At 37.7% G+C, this 13,461-nt stretch overlaps 1 protein-coding gene across 1 annotated transcript in view; it reads right to left on the bottom strand.

The window, feature by feature from the left end:
• GUCY1B1 (guanylate cyclase 1 soluble subunit beta 1) overlaps positions 1-13,461 on the bottom strand; it is a 42,242-nt gene that overhangs the window by 13,439 nt on the left and 15,342 nt on the right. Inside the window, exons 3-5 of the mRNA XM_059469937.1 lie at positions 12,447-12,547; positions 11,324-11,442; positions 6,848-7,045 (exon numbers count right to left, since the gene is read on the bottom strand). Of these exons, the coding sequence (XP_059325920.1) occupies positions 6,848-7,045; positions 11,324-11,442; positions 12,447-12,547 (418 nt within the window). The remainder of the gene's footprint in view (positions 1-6,847; positions 7,046-11,323; positions 11,443-12,446; positions 12,548-13,461) is intronic.

Raw genomic sequence — 13,461 nt, 5'->3', positions numbered from 1 at the left:
TTAAAGGTTTTCCACATCTTCCTTTTAAATCATTATCCCTGCAATTGTGAGAGACTGTGGTCATATTGAAGATTATCAGAAGGCAGTCAAGAGTCCTAGCTCTTACTTTCTATCATTCATGTACACTCCCACAGGTTTTATTTTAACAGTACCATTATTGTGGCCAGAGATGGCTGAGATTACACACAGAAACCTTTTTAAAATTGTGAAGATTTATCTCTAGAACTGATCTATGCTTCCAGATTATTTCCAGTCTTGGATCTTAAAGTGTTGCTCTTGCCACAAATGGAAAAAAAAACCCTGCATATTTTGGATAAAAACCTTCTTAATTCAGCAAAGGTGATTTTAAATAAGCTAATAATTTTTAAGGAAATGTTCATATTAACAACACATCACCTTCCAGACAGATTATCTCCTTATAGCCATCTTAGTCACTGCACACTAGTATTCTGTTACCAACTTGTACTTACAGACTTTTTCCTGCTACAATGCAGCATTTAACAGGTTGCTTTTAATAACTTCCCATTTTATTTCATCTATTATAAATGAATGATGCATCAGTGAACAAAACTCAGGCTTAGATTAAGAAAACTACCTATAAAAATAGAACTGCTACATGTTTCCAGACATCTAGCTAGTTTGAGCCATGACCCTCTGCAGATCCTACAAGCTCACACAGTGACAAAGTCAGTCCTCACACATGCTGTGCTATTTTCCTAACCTTTACAGATTAGAACTGTGCCAGTAACAGTGAAAAGCTGCAAATTTCCTAAGCATCTTCAAGTTCATTTGAAACACTATTTTTGACCAGACTCCAGGGCATCTAGAAATGCCTGCTGTATTAGTGCAACATGCTAGTACAGCAAATGAACACCAGGCCAAACACATGGACATGTGTCAGACCTACAAGACAGACACCGAGCCAGCAGCACATTCCTGGTAAACATGATATGCTGTGGACATGGCTGGTTTATGCAATTTTATTCTGATCATTCATGCACAGACACTTATTAACAGATGCTTTAATCATACCCCTCTCCAGGCTACAAAAATCCACTGATGCATCCCTAATTAACTTCCCAATGGATATGCAATTTCATTATGTCCTTTCTGCTCACACAACTTATGAACTATCTAATCTTCTGATCTCATTACGTCATTCAGCTGGTCAGCAAATTCAAAATTAGCACTTTTGACTGTTAATATAAGATGTTAAATTCTGTTCCTTCACCCTTACCCCTATAGATCCAAACTAACTGGCCAGGTATTTGTTTGGCATAAGGACCTGCCCTAGATACTCTGATAAGCTTAAGTAGAATAGAACTTATCTACTGTTTCATCCTGCAAGCAAAGTTTGCAAGCCACACAATTTCAGTGTCATTTAAATATTGTTGAAGAAGCCTCTGATAAATGCTTGACAAATCAAAGTTCAGTCACAAAGCAACAAAGCCAGCAATCAAGTCTAATTCTTCCTCCCCCTGCAGTCTTAGCTGAAGTGACATCAGTTCACAATGTCTAAGAGCTCAATCACCATAGTAACTGCAGTTAAAACTGAAGGGAGAAATCATTCTCTTGGTTTCAAAGAGAATATATAACATCTTACTGCTAACCTGCCTGTGCCTTCCAGGAGATGTAGCTTCAGAGTTTGTCCTTGCCTAATCAAGTGAAAAGTCACACCAATATTTCAGGGAATGACAATTGAGAGCAAAGTTATTTTAAAATGAGTGTGGTTTAATGTATTTGGTGAGCTTCACACAAGATATTAAATCAAGAAGTATTGCTGTGATACAGAATAAATAATGAGCACATGCTATCTGTTAAGCTGTCACTATGTGTCTACAAGACTCAGTTCTGTAGATCTGAGCATATCCCCAGGACACACTCGTATTTCAGCATGGCAGGACAGAATGTCCTTGGACAGTGCTCTTTTTTGATGAGATTGTGAAAATTAATACAAAAACAGGGGGGTTTTGCCCTTTAAAGGCCAATACAGCATGAAATTCTTGATCTCTTCTGTTCAAAACTGACTGTGCAATGCTGCTTAACAAAGTTCACTGTAGTTGCTTCAGAATGATCCCAAGACAAAGGAGTTCAACTGCGGAAATGACAGTGAAAAACTTTCAGTTTTGCATACCCAAAGATAGAACCATGGGGATATCTGTCCCTGGCAGCTGGCATCAAAGCAGATTGCCTCACTTCACCAAACCACTGTGCCTGGAGATAGTGAAGTTTACAGCTGCCCCAATACCAAAATTAGAGACTGACCATGCTCCATGACTGACTTATCTTCACACACAGTTGGCATTGTAATGTGTGGACCAGCATTGCTTGTCTTCCATGACAAGTACCAAAGTAATTTTTAGACCAGCTCTCCAGCTGGTCACATCTTCACTTTGTTTTTTCATACTGCCATTACTAAGCCTGAAATTATCATCTTGTCAAGGACTTTCCCTGTTCTTTTCTCATTTTATATTGTAAAACATCTTCCCTATGTAAAAGATTGTGACAGTCTGCTCTCAAATAACAGAACTGCAGAAGTCTGCTCTCCCAACAGATTTTTGGGCTCTGCTGGATTATGTACAACACTCTTTGTTGTCCATACCATTAGTAGCCTTGAGGAAATCCCTGTCCTGACTTCACCTTCACAGGTCACCCTCATTTATATACAAACAACCTCTGACAAGTGAAGCAAGAGAAGGCTTAGCCAGTAGGCTGCTAACAGAAATCTCCTGACAAAGTTTGTCACCAGCACTGTGATGATTTTTCAGTTCTCATACTGAGACTGGAAGAACATGAACATTCTTAGTGCATACACAAAGTCAGCAACAATTTTAGAGACAATACCTGCTGCAAAAATGATTTAGTCTTAGCTCTATTTGCTAAAAATGGATTACCATATCAGAGAAGATAAGGAAAATTGGATTTGAACTAATTAATCAATTAATGTCAACTTGGGCTTTCCTGAACTATTCAGCCGGAATTTTGAATCCAAGTTCAAAACAAATTGGTTTCCTTTCAATCTAACAGAAACAAAATTACACTTCCCCCCAACCCCATCCCCCCTTTCCTTCTGTGCACACACACTCTAGGTGTTAAAAGAGAAAGTAAACTTCCCAAAGGACACCATTCTGGAAAAAGGAAGCCCTACTTTATTTCAGAAGATGTATAGTTTTAGATACATATATATATATATATATATATATATATATATACACACACATACACACAAAATTGTTCTGTGTGACTCTGAAGAAAGATGATAAAATGAAAACTTTTTTTTTATTCAGCTACTTCTCCACCCCAAGAAACAATGTGAGACAAAACAAGACAATAGTTCTTTAATATTTAGTTTCCTCTTGCGATCATTAGTTGGTTTTCTCTGCAGGTTGAGGAAGGTGATCCTTCCCCTCTCCTCAGCACTGGAAAGCCACACCTGGAGTGCTGTGTCCAGCTGTGGGTTCCTCAGTTCAAGAGAGACACAGAGCTACGAGACAGAGTCCACTCCCTCTAGGGAGGGCTGCTAAGATGACCAAGGCACTGGAGCATGTCTCAGAAGAGGAAAGGCTGAGACAGCCAGCGCTGCTCAGCCTGGAGAGCAGATGGCTCAGCAGGATCTCATCCATGCACACAAATACCTGAAGGGAGGGTGAAGAGAGAATGGAGCCAGGCTCTTTTCAGAGCCTGGACAAGAGGCAATGGGCACAAACTGAAACACAGGACATGTTGTCTGGACATCAGGAAACACTTTTCTACTATGAGAGAGATGGAGCACTGGCATCTGTTGTCTGAAGAATTTGCAGAGTCTCCATCCCCAGCGACAGCTGAAAATGTCTGAGCATGGCCCAGAACAGCTGGCCCTAGGTGGCCAGGCACGAGCAGGTGAGGTTGAACAAAACAACCTCCAGAAGTCCTTTCCAACCTCAGCCATTCTGTAACCCATGAAAAAAAAAATCTAACCACTTAATGAAACAAAACCAGCATTATCAAAACCAATTAATCTCTGCTACCACCTATACGGAGACTTGTAATATATTAGACAAATTCAAGCAAAGTTTCATGGAAATACAGAATTAGAAGCATGTATTCTCTCAAGCAGATTTATATAAGCATTTCTTTAAAACAGATGGAGAAGAAAAGTGGATAACAAAGTATTGAACATCAAATTGCAGATATCAACATTATACTAATATAAAGAGAACTGCAGAACTTACTAAGTCAGTCCTGTGTTGGACTGTCATGTGAGATGTTTGGATAAAGACATTTGAAAGGACAAGTCAGAATCTTTCTGCAAGTCAGAAGATGACTCCTGTAATAACATTGGAAACTTTGAGCTAGGCACTGAGGTTTTTATCAGATTAAAAAAAAAACCCATTCTTCCTTAAGCAAAATGATAATTAGGTTCAAAACAAGAATTTTACAGTAGAGGCACTGATTGGTCCACAAAACCTGAACGAATTAAAAGCAATTCCATTGTTCTTCTGGGCTGTGCTGTTTCAAACAATGCATTGCTAACAGACTGAAACACAAAGCATTAACTCACTAAATTATGAGGCAAAGAATGGAGACGAAAGAATTTGGTCTATTTTTTCTCCTATTCTCAATATTTTGAACAGTAAAGCTACCTAGTTATAACAATGCCAGACTTTACTTTAAAACCTTCACTCCATACCATTCCTGATTAATATCTGACCTGTGGAGTAACACTGGAAGACTTCAGCATCTGTGGATAAGCTGCAAATTTCAGCTTTTTTTTTTCATTTTTAGAGAATAAATTCTCTTCCTATCTACCACTGAAGTTTCTGAGTACCAGTGGAGTACAGCAGTGTGTAATGTCCTAGAGATGTCAAGACATGGGCTTTATCAATCAGGAGAGGCGTGAAAATGTTCAGTGTTAAGGGTACATTCTAACAGGGAGAAGTTTAGAACTGGGGTAACAGACAAAATAAGACAATATAAACTTTCTTCAGTTTAGAGTTTAATACTATTTTTAGGCACCTATGTGCTTCTACCTCAGACAGTCTAGAAGAACAGTGTAGGTTGAAATTAGACTTTGCATTCATTTACAGTAGGTTTGACTAATAGTATTAAATACCTATTTACTTACAGTACAACTGTAAAATTTCCAGAAAAGCCTAAAACAGTCAAATTAATATAAGAAGTAAATACATAATAAATATTTAAACCTCTTTAGAACACATATTATTTGTGAGAAGTTCTAGGATATTAATACAATTTTCTCAGCAAAGTAACCTTCAGATTGAGAGGACAGTTTATCAAAAGTTTGTGCTGCTAGATGCTTTGGACAACCCAGATTTCTCCTCTGCCCCATGGATCACTTTTGCCTCTGTGTGGACCTCTGAGAGACAGAACACTAAACCATGTAAAGGAACATATAAAGGTAAAAAAAATATGAGGAAAAAACTATACTGAGGAAGTGAACCCAGTTCACTTCCTCAGTATAGTTTATTTTATAACTTGACACCAGCTGGAAAGCAGAGCTGAAGAAGCTGTTGAAGACAAATCTGAGCACTGAGAGAACAGGGACTGCTTAAGCTGCTACCAAAAGAAATGCTTGTCAAGCAACAGCTTCAGCACTTTTACAGCCAACTTTCCAACATGGTGCTCCTTGTCTGTCTCAACACTTCAAATAAACAGGGAACTAAAAAGAGGATTGTTTTGATTGTGTTGTATCCTTCTGTATCTGATTACCAACACCTGCTGCAAAGTTTGAACTGTGGCTTTCTACAAAATAGAATCTAAACAAGGACACAAGTATATCACCCACTATACACAACTAGACATGTACTATAAACTTGAGCTAGCTTAGAACAGGAAATCTAAAAGGCAAATACTTCAATACAGCAGTAAAAATATCTTTGTTATTGGATTGCTTGCAAATCTCTTACCTGAGCAAGATCATGTTTTTGTGATAAAATAATGAATGGATTTTCTCAGAGAGCATACAATGAAACTGCTAGAAATGTAGTATGACTAGGGAATATTTAAAAAACCCAAAGATTGATTGGTGTATCTGCTTAGATTCTTTTCTACTTGATAAAAAAAATTTATATTAGTTTCAATAATTCTAATAGAAAAAAGCTTTCATTTTTTGTTTCTCCCCCCACGCCTTAGACCAAACTCTGATTTTATATTATTACATATACAGGACCTGATTAATCAAATCTTTCTGTTGCTCTGTATGGGCAAAGAAGAAGTCTCTTTCCCATTTTACAAGCGAGAGAGCAATCATGTCATTACATTAACTCTGTCACTGAGGAACATTTTTTTCACTTCTGGGGCTCTAGGCGCATATCCAGTCACACTTCCATGCAATGACAGCAAGAAACCCACAAACATGTTCTTTTTTCTGGTCAGAACTTGGCATGCTAGCTGGGAGGAAAACAGTGCTTGCTGCCCAGGCCTCACCAATGAACATCAGCCTCACAGTCTGCACACAAATTAAGAATATAGGACAAAGAGGAAATGTCTGTGCTCTCAGAGAACACAGTAGACACTAAGAAATATATGCCAAACATTAAATAAAGGGGGAAAAAAGCACCCTAAATGAGCCAGTATTAATTTTTTTACATGTGCTTTTCTGAATAAGGGGATATTGCTCTGTACTGTTCCCAGTCAGGTCTGGCTGCCAGTTAGAGCTGGCCTTCTCAGCACATAGCTGTGTCCTTCAAGCAACACAAATGATGATGGCTCTTCCTGAGAGTCATGCCACTTCTTCACAGAAGAGAGCAACAGTGAAAATTTCTGTTTGCCATCACTTCACCTTTAATTTTCTTGGTTTTTTCCTATTGACATAAATTTTCAATGAGTATATAGCTTCAGACATTACCTTCATGTCTATTTCTGTACCATGGATCTGTTGAGCTACTGTTTTGATGATGCCAATGACAATATCCTGCAGACCTTCTCTTTCAGAATAGTAATGCAGAATGAGTCCCTTCCCCTTCTCTGCATCCGTGCATCTGAAGGAAGGGGCTCGCATACCCGGGTAAATTGTAGCAAGGTGGTCATGCAGAGCATCCAGGTTCTGGAAGAAGAAATTAAAAACATGATTATAAGGCATTCACTCACTATTTATGAAGAAAGTAAGCACATATTTTGTCCAATCTGAATGTCCCCTTTCTCCTAGTGCTCATGCTTCTACACATTTGCCTTATTCTCTGTAGACCTGCCATCACAGCAGGCTTTTCAGGTAGCCCAAAATGTTCTATCCACCATGGCAACATTTGAACAACGAATGGCATAAAAATAAGGACTACTATAAATTACTCCAGATAATGGGAAGTCATGCTTGATTATGCTGCATTTTGAAACATTCAGATGATTAAAGACCTTCTGTGTGTTTCTCGGTCTGGTACCTCACCCAGTTTCATTCCTTCCAGTTCTTGTCTCTATAATCTACTCTTCAAATATGAGTTCAGGAGCCAAATACAAATAAGCATGTCTAAATAAACATAAATCTTTGTCCTTATCATCAGTGAAAAAGCCTAGGTCTGACACCTTAAAATCAAGTTTACAGGGCCTGACAAAGTTCAAATTTTAAAGTTAAGATTTAAATGCTTGAAAGACCAAACTTAAATATATCTTTTCTTTTGACAATAATTGAAAAACTCCACAAAATAAACAGAAATAGCACAGCTGTTGTAATAATTTATCAGGAAAAGTTGTTTTAAAAAGGGAAGAGATTTTTTTCCCCCTGCTATTCTCCCAGATATCTCACATGTTTAACTTTAAATTTCAACCAGACAAATTGTGATATGGAGAGGAAAGCTAAATTATAAACTTAGGCATACCTAATCAGGATATTAGAGAGAACAGTGAGATCAAAATTACACTTAAAACACAACACTTGATTCAACTTTGATTGTGATGCAATTATCAAGGATCCATTTACTGTACGTTTAGCATAGAAAGAGAAACCTAGTTTGCAGGATAGAGCTGCAACCCACAATTTTTTATTTATCCTCTAAAATTCAGACAACTCTTTGCATCTTAAGTCCAGAACATTACTGCATATTTTAAATGTTGTTCTCTCACTGCCCTGCAAGTGACTGCTTTTCTGCCAACATAGGAAGTTAAGTGAAAATATTTTCAATGTGCTGTCTGGGAAATTCTCCACCTTTCATGAGCATCTGTCGATCATCAATTTGTGGAGGCACACTGAACTTGATTTCATGTGAGCTGTGAAGTGCTTAAACAGCTGCCTTTTCTCTCGGAGACCTCCAGACAAAATGACACTCTTAGCAATGAATTCCGTGGGATGCACTTAGCCTGGAATTTCCTCCTTCAGTTTTTCAGCTTGTTTCAAATTCATGTTTTTGTTGCTATATCAACATCTCCAAATTAGAACATGAAGAGGCAACAATCTGGGTGTCAATTCATTCCAGCTGTTAGTGGGCACTGACAAAAAGACATAATGCTTGAAGGCAAATTCTGTAAGAATTTTGCAGGGTTCAAGACAATGAAATTGGAAGAGACTGCTTTGAAAGAGTGTGGATGAGAAAAGAGCAAGAGAGATGACTCTGAAAGATTGCCCCACCATCTCCTTCAATGGATGCAGAGCTCCAGTTTCAGTAGATATGCCTCAGAAACAGCTGGGATATATTGACCTTTTGGAGAAAAACTCCCAGGGAGATACATGGGAAAAGACAATAATCTTTCAGTTACACAGTCACCAGCTGAAGAATTTCAAACAGGGAACAGCAAATGTCTCAAGGACAGGATTTTTGTAAAATGATTGCCTAAGTATCAACATTTAAAGTAAAGATTTGGCACAAGTGTGACTAACAACTGGCAATAGCCCCACCCTGCAAAACCACTTTGCCACCCTTCCACTCCTTTATGGCCAACTCTCTCAAAGCAGTGTCACAGGTGAAGTCCATGTGATGTGTCCTTCAGCTTTTACTCTCTAATCTTCCAGAGTGGGGACTTACAGCTCACTGTATTCAAAACCTCTCTCTGAGACATAACCAAGGAGTAGACAGATTTTTCCAGATCATGGAGCTGAAACCACTCCTAGACCCAGACACTGTCATTGTTACTCCTACTCCTATTTCTTTTTTGTGCTCAATCCATTTCAAATTGATATTGCAGATTCTGAAAGAATGAATGTCTTTTTTCCCTGTATGTTCACCTGCTGTGAGCCAGAGGTGAGGTCAGGTACAGATCATAGTAGGCCAAGCTCTCTCCCGGAATTCTTGGCTCCTAGACTGCTCAGATGTATGCCAGAGCTTGTGCTGGGACCAAAGAACAATTCCAGAGCTATGAGTGATCAGAACAGTGATCAGCTCCATGGAGAAACACAAGGGAATCTCCAGCAAAGAACAAGCAGTCAAACTAAATGGGGCTGATTCTGGTCTGTCCAAAAGTGAGAGCTGTGGTTGGCACCTGAAATACAAAGATAGGCTGTTCAGTGCTGTGTGGTACACAGCACCTGGAGACTTATCTAAAGGAGGAGTTAATCCCCTGAATTTCAATGCACTGCAAGTATGAAAGTCTAAACAGCCATGTAAACAATTCCTTAAATGGGAGAACTAACCACTTTGATTTTCATTCAATAGAAAGTTACTAAACTGAACATAAATCACACTTTGGGTTTCTTAGGAGGTACCTCTTTTCACATTGCTTCTCTTTGGCACAGTGTCTTTCAACATCATTTGCAAATTTTCCATGCTTGAGTTTTTCACATAAAGTATAAATATTTGATTTAGTTGCCCTTTTTATTTTCCTCATTCATGAAGCTTGAAGTACCTGTGTTTCAACTATGAATAAATGAAATTTTCTTGAGATGTCAAAGGAAATGGAATATAAATGTGAGATTTATTTTTATATATTTTAAAAAGCTGCAGCTCTCAATTATTTTGTATATATCCTGGACTCCATATACATTTCAAGAAGCACATTTTGGAACTCTATTATGTAAAGAATCTGAGAAAAGTTTGGGACATTAAACCCAATCTGCACCTATTTTTGTAACACGTATATAAAGTCATTTCCTGACCTAATATGACTGCTGGAAGATGCAAAAGTAATAAATCACAGGTAGTGTTGATTTTCCATTGCAATAAAAAGCTAAAAAAGTACACTTCTGGCACAGCTACTAACACATTAGTCCTGTTAACATTTAGAGAAGTACATAATAGCCAATGTCATCTGTTAACACTGAAATTCAAACAAAGCAACTTAAAATACTGTCATTAGAAGAATATAAATGTAAGCTGTTTCCACTTTTGTAGATGTTTGGTGTTTATAACAACCATGTCCAGTCCTTCCACCAGCACACATGGTACGGAATGAAAAGAGAAGTATCTGGAAAAGGGCATGAGGGAAAGCAAACAGAATCTGTATTTCTGGCCCATACATGAGCAACCAAAGTTACTCCTGTATAAAACCAAAGTATCTGAAGGCTTGCCTTGAAGGCAGCCTGTGAATGAAGCTATGAAATATAAAGGATGTCACATCCCACAGTGGTTTACAGATTGCTCCATGATGTGTTGGAACATCCACATACTCTGTTCTACCCAGCAACTACAGTTTGTGGGATTTGTACAAGAAGTCTGGGTTGACTGCATCTAGAATGCTCTGGAATGATGCAGGTTTTGGGGCAGTGAGACACAGAAGTAAATATTCAAGTAATCCAACAAACTATGATTCTGCTGTTTCCCTTAATGCTGGAGAGATTTTAAGGGTACAGATGACAAGAGGCTCCTACATATTCAGAAAAAATCAAGACTTTTGATAGCCTTTGGGCACTCTCCAGTTCAATTCTTTTAACCTCATTAGAGTAAACAGTTCTCTCTAAGAGTCATGTAGATCACAAATCTTAAATACAAAGTGCTTACAGAAGTGAACAATCTTCAGATGACAAAAAGGCCATTTTTCTACACCTAGAAATAACACTCTAGAGAAGACCCTACATTTCTTCCATGCTATTAAAGAATATTTTTAATTTTGTGTTTATAATGCAGTATCATGCTGTTCTGCAGTATCCCATCCTCAGTTCATGGATGAAGGACAATATCAAGAGATAAGCTGTTATGAGCCCTTGCTCTGTACATAACATACTATTAGAAATATCCAGTATCTATAATAAGTCAGAGATAACAGAAGAAATATCATAAAACCTGAAGATCACATTTTCTGTTACAATAAATAAGGCAAGTCTACTTATCACAGACCACCCCTGCAATCAGTTGCATATGAATACTCCTGATGTAAATTTCTCTTTGGAATTTCAAAGTAAATTTCTTTTGACTAGGCAACAATTCTGTCTGGTATATGAAACATTTTTGCAAAAAATTCTTACCTGCAAAAACTCTCTGACATTTGAGCCCAAGACACGTAGAATTGTATCATAACCAGATTCTTGACAAAACACAAAAAACATCTTCCCAAACATTTGAAGAATTTCCCCAGCATTTAAATCTAGTTAAAACAGGAAAATATGATTCAGTCCAAACACTGTATTTCATGCACTTATTTCATTACTTTTGCATTCAAAAACAAGAAAGACAGTACGTAAACACTATCCAGATCCAGTAGGTCAAGAACAAAGCAAAATTCAGGGTTCATATGGCAAATAAAGAGCATCCAATAGAGGAATTTCATTAAGATTTGCCAATTACTATTACTATTTCACCACACTGTGCATTTCACACATGTATAGCATTTAGATTTTGATACAGAAAAATGAATCACTTCCTGAAAATAAAGGAACTTGGTTGTTAGTAGTGCTTGCCTCAGCAGAGTTGATTCCAATTTACAATAGCATGAAACCACATCAGCTGCTCCAATTCAGCATTACTACAGTCATCAGTCTTATAGATTCTTGGCTAATTACTGATGCAGAACAATTTCATACCACACTTGGGCCTGCAGATAAAATAATGCTGATGGGCATAATTCTACCTTTTAAATTCTAGACCAGAGTTGCAATGACTGAAAATGAATGCAACCCAAATCAATGGCTGATATGCAACTAAATGAAATGTGTCCATGCCACAAGCATTTCTGTGACTCAGCACTGTTCTTCAGCAGAGATCAAGGATTCATTCACTCATTCATACATTTATTCATTCACTGCTCTTGCAGCAGTGGTTGAAAGTTGCAGTTGCAGCAGGATGTTGTTACTTCACGACTGCTCATTACACTGCCCATGTTGTGTGGATGAGGTATATTTCTTCAGTTTAACATGGAATACTTTGTAAATAATAAAAATAATTTCAAGCAATAAAATAAGTAGATTTTTCTTAGAGAAATACAGAAATACAATTCTCTCTCCTAAGATTTAAAAAAAATTTTGTGACCAATACTCCATTTTCACTTCCCCTGTGCTAAATCCTGTTCCTCTCTGCTGCACAGATTTGGGGGGCAGGAGGATATTACCTTTTTTGTGATGAATAGGTAAAGAAGATATCTGCATTACTTACTAAGGACCTTGCTTGCAGCTGCAACGAGGTCATAGGTTTTGGAATCATCGTAAATTATTCTGACCAGAAACTGTCCCTCTTCATCCAGCTGTGCCTCCTTCCTAAAAAGAAAATAGAATAAAATCTTTTTGCTTGAGGGAAAAGCACCATATGGATAAAAGTCTTTTAAAACAAAGAAGCCTGTATAGTTATTTAAGACAGAAAATTAGAAATAAATTTGTTCCATATCCCAGTCATTAGTGTACAATATAAATATTTCAGACCACAAGTGTTCTGAAAATAATAATTAGCTACAAGAAAATAAACATGATTTTTCAGTACAGAGCCTCAAAGAGAAGTTGCTGTACTAGTAAAGACACAATCTGCATTTTAAATAAGAGACTATCCAATAATGCATCCCATGATGGGCTCTTTAAACTCTTTTTGCTTTTTCATTCCATCACATTTTAATTACACTTTATTTACAAAAGGTGTGGGATGTTTCTAACAACCATTTGCACACACATCCAAAGAGGAATTTAAAATACAGATGCAGGTACCAAATCAAATGTCTTTTTTCAGAATTCTGCACACGCCAAGCAGATAGGAAGAAAAAGGATGCTAGGATTTTGCAAGGCCTTGTTCTCATATCACACATCTATTCTCACGTGTAAAACGTCACCACTTAGCTAAAGCAGAATAAAAATACACATTTCTTCACTAAAGGAAACAACTCTCTACCCTAGGTTTAAGACAAGACTCATATATATGTCCTGTGCACACTTACTCCAAGTAAAAAACCAAAACAAAATGACTACTTTGTTTTTCATGTCCTTTCCTATTCTCTTCAACTTGAACATCAAGTCAGCAGCTTGTCCAAAAGGCAGCACAAATCTGTAGGGTTTGTTTTTTTACTGAGGAAAACAAGTTGATCCCCCAGACAATGAATGTGCCTCCCAAGCTTTGCCTCTGGCACAAGTGAGTTGCTAGGGAGGACCCGCATGTGCCCTCCTCCCTGTTTTACCCTGTGTGCACG

Source organism: Ammospiza nelsoni, chromosome 4 (genome assembly GCF_027579445.1).
Source record: "Ammospiza nelsoni isolate bAmmNel1 chromosome 4, bAmmNel1.pri, whole genome shotgun sequence".
Taxonomy (NCBI): domain Eukaryota; kingdom Metazoa; phylum Chordata; class Aves; order Passeriformes; family Passerellidae; genus Ammospiza; species Ammospiza nelsoni.
The sequence above is the reverse complement of the archived record's forward strand: the minus strand, read 5'-3'. Positions and strand labels throughout refer to the sequence as shown.